Source organism: Notolabrus celidotus, chromosome 2, assembly GCF_009762535.1.
Source record: "Notolabrus celidotus isolate fNotCel1 chromosome 2, fNotCel1.pri, whole genome shotgun sequence".
In the NCBI taxonomy this organism is placed as follows: Eukaryota; Metazoa; Chordata; class Actinopteri; order Labriformes; family Labridae; genus Notolabrus; species Notolabrus celidotus.
The window spans coordinates 31,308,006-31,321,729 of NC_048273.1; the positions used below are offsets into that span (position 1 = coordinate 31,308,006).

General features: G+C 41.2%; 1 protein-coding gene across 2 annotated transcripts in view; it reads left to right on the forward strand.

The window, feature by feature from the left end:
- Positions 1-13,724, forward strand: part of dnajc6 (DnaJ (Hsp40) homolog, subfamily C, member 6) — a 56,807-nt gene that overhangs the window by 18,909 nt on the left and 24,174 nt on the right. For both annotated transcript variants that reach the window (XM_034707508.1, XM_034707499.1), the window contains 2 exons: positions 1,369-1,504; positions 13,538-13,587. In XM_034707508.1, the coding sequence (XP_034563399.1) occupies positions 1,369-1,504; positions 13,538-13,587 (186 nt within the window). The remainder of the gene's footprint in view (positions 1-1,368; positions 1,505-13,537; positions 13,588-13,724) is intronic.

Here is a 13,724-nt window from a genome sequence, read left to right on the forward strand (position 1 = left end):
AGAGCAGGTCTAGACCATACTCTGTTATATTATTAACAAAGACCCAACATCAAGACAGGATAGGATCAAGTCCCAGACAGGACTCAGTCTGATCTCCACCATCCACCATGAGCAGAGCATTTTGCAGCATTTAGCAAATTACAGCGGCAAGGACAAACTTCCTTTAACAGGCAGAAACCTCCAGCAGAACCAGACTCATGTTAGACACACATCTGCTCTGAAAGATAAGATCAACAAAGAGGTAAATCATCTTGTTTTGACCACAGGGACTGCCAAAAATGACCCAACCTAAAAGTTTGTCACAGGAGCTTTAAAGCATGACACAGCAGTAGCACTATTAGTAATTATAATCTGACGTTGAACTGTGAATAACAGATTTAATGTCTGCCATAGATGCTAGTGTCAATGCTAGTGCAACACAAAGTCTGCACTCTCTGTCTCTGTCTCTCTTCGTCTTTTCACTGTTCTCATTGTACTGCCACACAAATGCTCACAGACTGCAGACTTCTAAGTTAGTTAGATTTGAAAACAAAAAAACAAACTCCATCTGAGCACACAGCTGTTTCAGCCTATCCCAAAACTTGATATTTTTCTGGACTCGCTAAGGTCGGTCAGTTCCATAAAACTCAAAGTCGCGACTATAACAACCTTGGCTTCAAAAAGCAAGTCCACCCTCCTCATTTAAACTCTACAGCTCGAGCACAAAGTGATTGACTGTTGGTTTGTCTGAGGGCGGTTTCCAGCAAACAGAATGATGAAAGACTTTTTTGATGAACCTGAGTGCTTAGAGGGCTGACGCTGTCATGCACAAAATTCCCAGCTGAGGGTGATTTTTTTTCACCTGCATTGTGTTAAAGGTTAGAGATTTCTCAGTATTGCCAAGTTAAATCTCCACTGATCCCACAGTGGTCGCCTTATATGAAGGGGAGAGGGAGGGAAAATCTCAGAACAGCAGAGGTTTGCTGACTAAGATATGACACTTGAATGCGGTCCAACACTTGCTTACTCTTCACAGTGTACTACACACACGCGCACATACACTGCAAAACACAGCTCTCGGTTGTGTGTGTGTGATGTCTCTTGTGTCCTTGTCTGTCATGCCTTTACACCTACACATGTGTTTACTTTGTTAGTGGTGCTGTGACTCATATCTTCAACGCTTGAGTCAAATTAAAATCCCTTTATAAGGCAGTTTGGGATTAAAGGATCATGATTTTTGGCACACATAAATAATGAAATACGTCATCTGCATACAAGTTGATTTTTTCTTCATTGAGGAAAAATGGGAATGGAAATGTGCCTCGCCTATCATCCGTGGTATGAATTTGTGTGCTTTGTTCTGATTTGTTGAATTTCCTCTGTCCCCAGAGATGGACGCCAACTATGGCGGAGGACTGTTGGATATGGTGAAGGGAGGAGCAGGGAAGTTCTTCAGCAACTTTAAGGACAACTTGAAAGACACGCTGAAAGACACGTCCACAAAGGTCATGTCTCAGGTTTCCACGTAAGTTACATTTTCTTTCACAAACACTCGATGAACTGCTTTCATCTGCTGATGCTACACTGACTGTTAACCAAACTTTGCCTGGCTTTGCAGATTTGATCATTACTTCTGGTTTGAAGCACAGGGTTTTTCTGACATCTTTGCATCACTTGGGATGTTTAAGCCTCTTACAGATATCCTAACATCACTATGACAAAGAAGTTGAAACATTCCGATCCAATATTTGAACTAACTGCTTCTGGTTTTTCAGTTGCATCAAACGCCTCAAGAAACTCTTTGCAGTTTGTTGCATGTTTTCCAAAAGACAGAAGTAGATCGAGAAAAGTATGTGGTTATATCTTATAGGGATGGGCAATGATTTTTGAAAATTTAAATATACGTTCACTTTGTGAAAATCAAAGAGTTACTTCGAATATTTTCTCATTTTAAAAGTACAATTTTCATCGTTTTTTAGCTGTGCCTGGTTGTAATACAGTATTCCTGCCAGACGGTGGCTACAGAGCGTCTTAAAGCTGTTTGCTAACCGTATTAAGTAACAGAAGAAGAAGAAATCTAACTGCATTAAATAGCAAAAGAAGAAGAAAACATTAGAAACAGTCGCTGTGATTTTCTCCATTTCTGAACCTCACACTACTACACACGTATTTTCAGAGACAAAGCATGGCTGTAAAATGCAAACACAAACGCTGCGCTGCGTCACTGAAATACCGACATAAAGATTGAGACAGACGCTGTCATTGCTCTCTACTAGCAGCACCTTGTCCAGCTGCTGGTTAACGTGACTGCCACACAAATGGGCTGTTAATGGGACAGGTGTGTGTGTGTGTGTATGTATGTGTATGTGTGTGTGTGGGGGGCTGATTATTTGAATAATCGTTGAATAGATGCCAATGATTATCGAATAGTATTTTATAGTATGAAATGTCCATCCCTAATACCTTATTTTTTAAAAATATTGTCAAACATACAGTATATCCAGACTGGATGAGAATATCTATGGTATCAGAAAATACCTGTGTTGATGCAAACTGCTGCAGGGTAACATAAGCTGTGAGATCTAATTCAGGGATAACTAGAAGTTGAAGAAGCAAAAGCTGTGATCAAAAGCTTCCTATAGGAGATTAATTTATCCATCATTGCAGCCTCTTTCAGTTTTCTTTCCCCTTGGCTTCGGCATCCCTTTCCCCCTTTTTCAAAGATTAAAACTGGTCATGAGCCTCTACTCTTATTCCTGTCCAAATGAATCCAAAGGACACAGATTGGCGCTCATTGCCTTCTGGAGGTAGAAGCAGCGACTAGTTTTATTTCATTTCACTTTTGCTGCTGCCATCACCTGTGATTTGCTTGGCTAGTTGGCACAGGTTGGAGAGCACTTAAAAGTCCATTAGTCCTGCATGCCCTGGATTAACCACCTACTGGAAGAGGGTCATGGAAAAGACAAGTAATAACCGCCCTATGCTTCCTGAATAGCTTTAAAACTAATGTGAGAGTCAGTGGGAAAAAAGGCACATTGGCTACAGGCTGCTCTTAATTCAGCTGAGCTTGTTCTGAATGAAGTGTGATAACATTTGTGGATGTCAGGTGGAAAAGGTAGCTTAATGCAAGGGTCGAACTACATGAGGATACACTGTGATACCACCAAGTTGGAACCTCTGGTCGCAAGAATTGAAGCCAATGTGGAAGTGTTACTGCAGTTCCTTGAGTGTCTACTTGAGGGTGGCTCCGGAAGTACCGGAAACCACATACACACCCATTCAAAAAAGACGATCTTTACAGCAGAAATAAACATGTTTACAGCCTGGTACAAAAAACGAGTGTAGTCTGGATAGCTCATTTCTCTATCGGCACACACTGTACGGGGGACGATTTTTTCTTAACAAAGCAGTTTCCAAGATATTAAGATTATGAGTTTTCCATTATGAGAGACACAGCTGACTTGACCTGCAGGTGGGAACACTAGCTGTTGGCAAGGAGGCTCAAAGCCCGCCTCTTTACCTCACACTAGCTCAACAGATGTTAGGTTGAGTTCAGCATTTCCAATATGGCACCTGTCAACGATTGGCCTCAAAACAGCGCTTCAGAAACAGATGGGTGATGTCATGGATACTACGTCCATATTTTATACAGTCTATGGATACCACTCATGATGACGGTAAAGAAGAAGAGCTAGACAACAATCACGCAAACTTTTCTGTTTGTTCAGTCCTTCGTAGTCGTCCCTGGATGACACATCACTGAAGAAGAGATGTTGTCGCCAGTGCTCGACTAACTTCTCCTCTGTCTCGTACTTTCGCATCCTAGCACCAATTTAACATTTTCCTGTCGCATTGCCATTTTGTTTGTTTACACTTATGGCTTTTGCGCATGCAGAGCACTCTGTACTCTCATTGGTCAACGTCACTGCCATGATGGAACACATTGTAGAAGGCAGAAAGAAGAATCAAGCATGCCAGACTCTCTCATCCTACATGTGGCCTAGATTATCGTTCACTTTGTCACACCGCACGGGAATAAACAATTGATTTTCAGGGAGGAAGGGTCCCGAAACATTACGTCTGCTAGATCAGGCAGTAATCATGGTTCTGATGGTATCGATTGACCTTGGCACAGTACACTTTGAGACATTCACACAGGCAGATAGTTTCCTCAACCAACAATAAGCAGAGCTAGCAGATTTCTGACAGTGTGAGAAACTGTGGACTAAAATCGCACAGTGTGACAGTACATGAAATGAGCAGAAAACACTGCTGTGTGCAGAAAAGCATACTAAGTCTAGTGTCATTTTGCATACTATAGCAACATGAGTTTGGGATGTAGGTTTTATATGCTAGATGTCTTATTTTTCTCAGTTTTCATTGCACCTGAGTGCTTCATACCCATAACCTCACCAGTGTCACTCGTCTTACTTTGCAGGAATATAACCTTTGTACGTCAAAGAAGACACCCTTTGATTACAATCTCTCTGACAAGTGAGATTTAGCCGAGACAAAGCAAAACAGAATTAATCATCACATAACGAGACAAGATTATTATATCTCAACAATGTGTATTACAAAAGCTCTACACCAAATGTGGTATCAGAGAAATGAAGCTGTTGATGGTGTTGTATGAAAGAGTTTTTTGGCACAAAGCCCAGACTTGGTCGCTCCCTGCACTGAATCATTTGACATCTGAGACTTTTATTTTGTAGATCCCCAACAACAGATTACCTTATTTAGAGGAAGAATTCATTTGCTGCAGAAACTCAGCTTAAGTAATGAAACATTTGGATCATGCAAGTGTTTATCTCATCAATATGACCCTTGGTGATTACTTTGATTGATTGTTGTTTCAGCTGCTGATTGCAGTGTAAACTGAGTCTGCATCAGCTTTAGAAGTGAAACAGAGCAGTAAAGATGGAAGGAGGAGAGAGGGAGGTTAGCAGAGTCTGGCACGGCTCGCTCGTCCCAGTGTGTTTGTGCACAGGCATCTGCACAGGGCAGAACAAAGGGGCCTCTGTATTGTCACACACACACACACACACACACACACACACACACACACACACACACACACACACACACACACACACACACACAGACACAGACACAGACAGACACACACTCTCTCTCTCGGTATTGACTCAGCAAGTTCGATCGTGATTATTCCTCTCCTGTGCCTCTCCTTCTCTGCTGCTCACACCGTGGCAAACTCACACTACTGTCCTGTTGTACCCTCGTGTTTTTCAGCCTCTCATCTCTGCTCCACCTCCTCTCCTCTCTTCCCCTCTCATTGCCGTCTATCGCTCCTCTCCTGTCTGAATTATTCATGGCGGTTCATTGTGCCAAATGGCCAGTGCACTGCTGATACAGAAGGATTCATTTCATTAGGGCCCTGCTGTGTGTCAGTGTGTGTTTGCGTAGACAGTAGATGTATGTGTGAGTGGGTGGTTGGGATAATGGGGCGGTGGGAAGCAGGCTGCACTAGTTACCAGCAGAAAGCCTTCAGAAAGGGAAGGTAGATGTGCAGAGGTGAAATAATGTGCCACAGTCTAAAGCAGCAAGGTTCTCTTTGAGGAGTGTCCACATTGACTGTCAGGCTGTGATGTGGCACATTGAAGAGTTAACTCTGCTGCTGTTCTTAGCACATTTTTAAATTGAAGAGTAAGAACAGTGACAACACAAGTTATTTCCCAAAGTTGAGGGACTATTCTTTACTTTATAAATACATGAACATCTTGCAAACAGAGGTATAAACTGTTGGCTATCCAGCAGAGTAGATCAACACAGTTCTTGGTTTTACCACTCTCCCTGTTTGTAGTTTATCTGTAAAAGCTGATTTAAACTTCTGCGTTGACCCTACGCAGCAGGGGCTGACGCGGACATGAGCACCACATACTTGTGCGTCGATGTGTCTGTGTCGAGCAGCAGTTCTCTGCCGAAACACTTGAGGGCAGTGCGTTCTCTCTGACAGCTGGTCGCCTGCTTCCGGCCCCGCTACGATCTCTGTTTACTTTTCCACAGAGATTCAGAGCGTGTTATGTTAATCTACAGCTGATACATGTTGCTGTTGATCATACAGACATGATTACATGAAGAATAGAGAGGAGGAGATGAAATACACGGCCGATGTGCGGCCGATGAGCAGGGATCCCGGTAGTGCTGTAAATGTGTGAAATATAATGCTGACGAGCGGACCAATCTCAGGGATTGCGGTCCGCGTCGATTCCATGAGTAGTTAGATTTTGGAGGAGGTGCACGTCAGCTACGTGCGTAGGCCTCTGCGTAGGTACAGGAGCTATGCAGACCTCCGGCGTAGGCTACGCCGTTGATTCAAGGCAGAAGTCTAAATCAGGCTTAAGGGTTAAACTTGAAAATTAAGCCAACTTTCATAATGAGAGGGATAAGGCTGCTACATTTCAGCCCGCAAAAATGAGCTTATTTAAAAGAGCCATTCAATCTAATTTTATGAAGATGAATTATGTTTTCAAATCCGTGACAAATATTCTTGTCAAGCACCATTTGCTTTGGATAATTAAACCTGTGTCAAGGTAAATGCTGCTAAGTTTTTCTTAATAAGAAATCTTCTTTTTTTTTTGGCTGGAACTGACAAGAACAATGTGTGGAGCGTGGACGGCATAACATAACTTATAGAAAGAAAACTGAACTACAGACTTTGAGCTGTCTCACAACTAGGCGACACAAACGCAACATGGCATTCTTTATTTCAGTGCTTGTCTTGAAGACTACAAGTGTGAGATGTATGATGCTGGGACCTCTTTATCCTGAACGATACCTCTGGTCAGAGAGTAGAGGTGCATATGGAACACAGTTCAAGTTGTTTAATGTTAAGCTATGACTGCAATGACACAGACCAATGACTGAATGATGTCTAATAAACTGAATGGATGAACGAGTGGTTTCTGTTAAGTGAATTTAAATACAAACACATATAATAAATAATATCCCCCAGCTCTAACTACTACATCTTAACTGACTCATACTCTAGCAGAATAAATATATTAAAGTCTGGTGTAGATTTGGACTAGTGGCTAACTTGCGCTCCCTTAAAATAGAAATAAATAAATACATAGATTAATTAATTAATTAAAGTTAACAGAAATAGCTAACAATTAGCTTAGCTGTCGTTTCACATACACACATGTAATCACATGCAACATGTGAGTCATACAACATGCTAACAAAGATAGATATTTCACAGCTTCATAAACAGAAATAGTGCACACTACCCACAACATTAATCCCACATGCACAGTTGGGAAATAAACTTTTTATTACTTACTTTCTTCTCACTGCATGTCACGAATAACCTTTGCTCTCATGTATGCTACACTAGGACCCTCGGCAGTTTGACGAGAATGCCTGATCAAAATAAACAACATAAAAGACCCAGTATTATCAACTAATAGGGGATTGTTGCGTCGCCTAAAGCTGCTCCTTTTGTTATTTTTTAATTGGATTGGTATGCTTCCGTCTAATGAGATTGCTAATACCAGTGTTGTAGAATTCAAGTCAACGCCTCAGACTCGAGTCCAACCAGAGTCCTGATTTTTGGACTCATGGCTCGACTTGGACTAAAGCACTGATGACTTGGACTTGGACTCTGACTCTAACATTGGCTGCATAAGTACTCAGAAGATGAAGAGGACTCTGACTTATTCATTGATAAAGACTGTTTTTTTTTGCATAAAGCCCAAATTATTTATTTAGTTTGGCGGGAGGACTGCAACTATCTTGACCTGTGTGTTCAGCTTATTTTCGGGCCATCTTGTTCTGCAGTGGTTTTGCCAGGTTGCTTCAAGAGGTTCATTTCACACCAAATGAAAGCAAGAGCAGTGCAATATGTTTGAAATGTAAAAGAACCATTGAGGAGAAGACAAGGACAGCCCAAACTGAAACGGAAATCTGTTTTGGAAACAACCAGAAAAATGAGTGGGATGCTAAAGTGATTTGGACTGTTGATAACCTCATTGCTAATAAGCTGGTAGTTTACATTAGCCTCCAAACCACTGGGTCCAAGATGTTGGGTTAAAACTCAACTTGAATTCTTCTTTGGTGACTCAGACTTGAACATTGGGGACTCAAGACTTGACTTGGACTCGGTTTGGTGATGTTACAACACCGACTGATACTGACAAAGCCATAGAAAATATAGAAACTACATTATTTAGGTCAATGTTTCTGTTTTACTTTATGCAGCTTTTTGCAGCTCCCTCCCATTGCTCTCCTCTGTGTTTCCCACCACAGCACATTTTGAGTAGAACTAACACAGTACACTGCTTTCCAAGTAACAAGCTACAAAGTTAGCAAAAGTGGAGCATCCAACAGCTTGATTGCCAGATATTCTCTGCAGGAGTGGGTGAAGACCACAGCAGAGCTAAAAGAGAGAGGACTAACATGCATCAGCTAAAATGTTCACCACCCCAACTTCAGTAAGAATGAAGCAGTGCTGTATTTCTTCTTCTGCTGAGGGCAATGAGTGTAGCTGCAAACAGATGCAAGACAGCAGGAGAACGACAACCCATAAATGTGTTTTCTTGTGTTATTCTTTCTTCTCAAATAAGTGTGTAAGATTAAGTTGCATCTAACAATAAGTCTGCAGATTTTAAATACTGTCTTGGAAAACTAAAAAAAAATGCAAAAGAGTCTGTTTGGTTTGTTCTCTACGTGACTGTAGTGACACAGGTATGCAGCGTGGTAAAGGGACACTCCCTTGGCTAACATCTTGAGCTCATTCCCTGTTAATAGAGACAGAACAATTCTTACTTATAGGTGAATAAAACACCCCTTTAAAGCTACTTTTCATTGATTTACTCCAGTTAAGCCATCAACACTGCAGATATGTCACCAAATATTTCATACGAAGTCTTCAGTATCAGGTATTGGCATGTAGAGGCCTGAGTTTGACTCTAGTTTCCAAAAACCTTTTGGCGTTTTTGTTACCATGTTGAGGTAAAATGTCTCTGCTTAATAATGAATTCATTTTTATGCATTTAGAAGGTTCTGTCAGTGTTTAAGTGACCTATGTGTGACCTCTTCAACAACCTGTTTCACCCCTGTTTACTAACTTTCTTAACACTTGTGAGTTGAAGTTCCCCTGAGCATGCTTGATATAATGGAAACCCCTACAGCACATGCCCCTTTATACCACCAAAACTAGCCCTTATTGGTTCCCTCCTGCCTCTCTGTAATATATATTCAAGGAAAAAGGCTGTTGCTGAATTATTTATAGCAGCCTGCTTGTTTGTTTACCTGGCTGAAGGGAATTTCTGCAGGAAAACAAATCTGGGAACAGTGCTCAGCTGTGTGTTCCTCTGTCTGTGGAGAACAGCACCACCCTGGAGTCTGGAAGGCTGATCAGGGTTTGTGAAAGGCACAGTGTCCTTAACCCAGACTGCCCCCTCCATCACCACTATCAAACCTCCTCCCTCACCAGACACATCCATCTCTTCTATGTTTTCTATTCTGTCTCTTTCTTAATCTCTCATTTGTATCCATCCACACTTGCTATGTACTTTGGTCAACATCCCTAGATGTTTCTTACTCCTATCATTTTTCTGGGGCTAAGCTACAGAATCACAACACCTTAATCTGTTGTAACATTGGGATTAGTTAGGTTAAAAAAACATTCACAAAGGGTTACACTTCAAACTAACCATTACTTTTCTGTCACTACTTATCTTGGTGCTCATACTCTACTTCACCATGCCTATTATAGAGCAGATTTTGCTGTGAAAATAAATGGTTTAAAAAGTCAGTAAATTATGATTTTAGGAGAGGAGCATGCATGGAGGGAATGTAGGAAGCCAAATCTAATATCCATTGGGGATCTAACCCACTTAAATTGTGTTTGTTTGAGTTTGTGTGTGACTTGGCTGTTAGAGACTCAGTTAGAGAACCCTTCCACTGATACAGTCTGTCCTAACATGACTTTCAGGCTCCTGGTGTGGGAAGCTGTCACTATTTGCCCTTATTACGGATACACTGAAGGCTGTACAGCAAATAGACTGGACTTACAGTATAGCCTACAGACCTTTTCCAGTCTTCCAACCTGTTAAAGCACTTTGACACTACATGTCACACTCAACCCTCAGTGCACACATTCACACACCAATGACACTGCCTTGTAAGGCACAATACATTCACCATAGACTGCACGTCAGCCATCTTTCTGAAGCCCTGTTTTGAAGCCTATCATCAGCAAGTGCCATATTGGAAATGCTGAAGTCAACCTAACTTCTGTTGAGCTAGTGTGAGGTAAAGAGGCGGGCTTTGAGCCTCCTAGCCAACAGCTACAGTGTTCCTGTCTGTCAGTCAAGTCAGCTGTGTCAGTCATTATGAATATGGATATCATGGTTATTTGTGCTGTCAAGATCGGCCTTCTTGAATTAGTGTGTATGTGATTTCCGGTACTTCCAGAGCCAGCCTCAAGTGGACACTTAAGGAACTGCAGTTTTTGGAGGGTGCTGCTTGACATTCACTTACTGTATACTCACTGTGGTTCAGTGTTTTGTTTAAGGAAATTTTAATATTTAGAGTGCAGGAGGATAAAACCACAAACCCTAATTTTCCCCCAAGCGGCATTCATAAAAAAAAAATTGCTGGGAATGACTTTTTTTATATTGCACTCATCTTGATTATATTAAGACTGAGAGTTATGCATGAATGTACCTGATTAGTGACGTTAAATGTTTGACTAACAGGAGGTCGTGTTATAACTGTTTGTCATGAGGCCTCAGAACCCTCTTTCCCTGTAAGATGGAAAAAGCGTTCCCAATATGATGACTGCCATCGTTAAGCTTCATAACTCCTCTTGAGATAACAATAGGAGACCTCACTGAAACTACCTCCATATTTTATACAGTCCATACTTTTCACAAACGGTCCCCCATGGAGATACCAACTAGTCCCAACCCTGCTAAGTTTCTGAGGTCAAACAAAGTCAGGCATATGCAAGTTGAAATGCTTCAAAGTTCACCACAAGTGTACGCCAATGCAGCAAGCTAAGCAAACCTCCAGTGAGGTTGGAGACAGTAGATGGACTTTGAAGTTTTTACTGGGATTGATAACAAAAATGGTGCACTTTTGAATGAAAGATGATGGATGGATGGATGGATGGATGGATGGATGGATGGATGGATGGATGGATGGATGGATGGATGGATGGATGGATGGATGGATGGATGGATGGATGGATGGATGGATGGATGTTAACTCTATATGATCTTACTTCTCAGTGCCTATTCAGATACAAAACCTATAGAGCATCAGTGTGAAGTATTTACTTTGTTACACATGTGGTCATGATGATGCATTGTGTACAATAATATTTAACCAAACAACTAGCTAGCATTAACCAAATTCCATCGAGAAAATTGGAACAACATTTCCCAGTGTCAGCTCTGCAGTTCTTTACAATCTCGTCCTTCCTCCCCTCATTTCATTTTCTGTATTACTCCGGCGCTGCCATGTAACTGTCTTCATTTCTAACAAACAAGGTCAGGGAGGCTCCTCATTAGCAAACTCCACGGCTATTAGCCATGGACGTTTAAACCTGACACCTGACCTGCCTCTCTCTACTTTTATATCCAGGAAGCTATTTCAGGAGAGAAGGAGATAAAACCACAGGTTTACGCAACACATTGAAAGAGTTACTCCACTTTTGGTCATTTGTTGAAGATAAAAAGCTTTACTTAAAGGCATGTTTTCAGGACCTTCTAATATATATTTTTAAATACTTTAAGGATTTTTGCAAAATGATAAAATTTACACTTTTGCAAACCCACGTTGAAATGAAGTCATATTATCTTAGCTGTCAAACAAAACCCTTTAGTGTCACTCTGAGAACTCTTCAGTCTCTCATTTTAAACTGTAAGAAACATGCAGAATTAGATGAAAAGAGAAACCTAAACTTTGGCCCAGATACTTAATTATGGAGGGCTTACTGTACAGACACAACAATAGCCTCCTGCCAGTCTTCTTCAAGATGTATTGAACTCAATCAGTCTCTTATGTTGTCAGCTACCTGCTGTCTCAAGACAACGCCACACAGTGTTTCACATTTCATTACAATGCATTTATGTGAAACACTTAAGAAAATCCCAAGACACACTTCAAGCTTTCTCTCACTCCAGTGTGGATGAGCTAAGTGTCACTGCATTACATAACCTGGTCTGGGATTGCAGCTGGGCCATATGGCACTCCTCCATGACCACACAGAGATGACTGCCCCAGATCAACCCTGCTTTGGGGGATTTTCACAGTGGGCAACAACCTAACTCAATCGGAAACACATTAGCCCACTAATGCGTTCTGTTTGATAATGTCAGGACAGCATGAAGTCAAGTGGTCTGCTGCTGCTGAATTCAATTTCATGTTAAAAAAACGCCTCAGATATATTAATTTTGGGAAGAATACGTCTGAACTTCGTCAAGTGCTTTCGATTTAGTTCATCGGCCTGTTTCAGTCCAACTGCCCCTGATTTTTCTTGATAAATGAAAAAATTGAAAAAATTCTGAAGCTCTGCCTGCTTAACCATCACATTCTATATTTTGTCTATTGCAAGTCTGAAGTCCAGAGAAAAGTCCAACTCCTACTCAAAAACCCCACCTTGAAACTGCTTAATGCTGTTGAATAAGCCTGCCTTCTTTCACCATCACCATGCAGCAGTGGTGGAGTACTTGTATGAGTCTGCAGTGCAGCTGCTTTCAGAGTTTTAAGAGTAACTCCATACGGACTAACTAAATTTGGCAATGAAAGGCAATGATGCTCAGATGAAGAATTCACATATGGTGCTTCTTTGATCTTGAGCGGTTCAGCCTAGTGTGTTGAGCCTGAAAAAGCAAACTTCCCCACAGCCTGACACATGGAGCTTCTGCTCTAAAGCCTGTTGAGTCTAATTACTTGGATATGCATGAGATGTAGTTTGATGCACTGAGCACAGAGGCGGTGAGCAGGATCAAGCTTTTGGATGTTGGGGATGCAAGTAACGATCTTCTTTTTTCAATGACATCTAAAAGAATGGAGCGTCTAGGATAGTATCGTATAGGATAGTTTATCGATCACAAAAGATTTCTTTGAATGCTGGGTGTGTGGATTTTTCAACCAAGAAAACTAGAGTGTCAAACAATTTCTGGCATTTGTGTGAAATTAATACCACAAAACACTGCCAAACCAATCTTTAGCTGCCATCACACCTCCGTTTGAGTCCTGTATCAGATCTCCTCCTCCTCCCCCTCCTCTGTCTCTTCCATTGTTAAAACCACGCATAGATGCTTCTTACTGCTGTTTTCAACAACGGCTTTCAAGGTTACTAACTGCTACTACCTTATTTACTGAAGGCTTTGTCACTTTTACGAGGATCTTTTTTCCATGCCTGATACGATGCAGAGGCTGGGCACTTTGTTGAATTAAAACAATTAATCACACATTTTAAAGATTAGATTTTTTTGCTTGTAATTCCCTCTTTTCCATTCTATTCACCTGCATTGGAAAACATTTGAAATGTCATTGTTTATTCTCTTGTCTTTTTCAGGTATACTAAAGGGGAGCTGGATATTTCCTACATCACATCACGGATCATAGGTAAACACATTTAGTTGTGGCTAAAAACTATGCAACTGACTGTTGCTATAAATGTGCAAAACACAATGAAATTACTACATTTGAACCCCTATATTTATATAGTATATATCGTGTTGAAAACTCTACTGTACAGATCA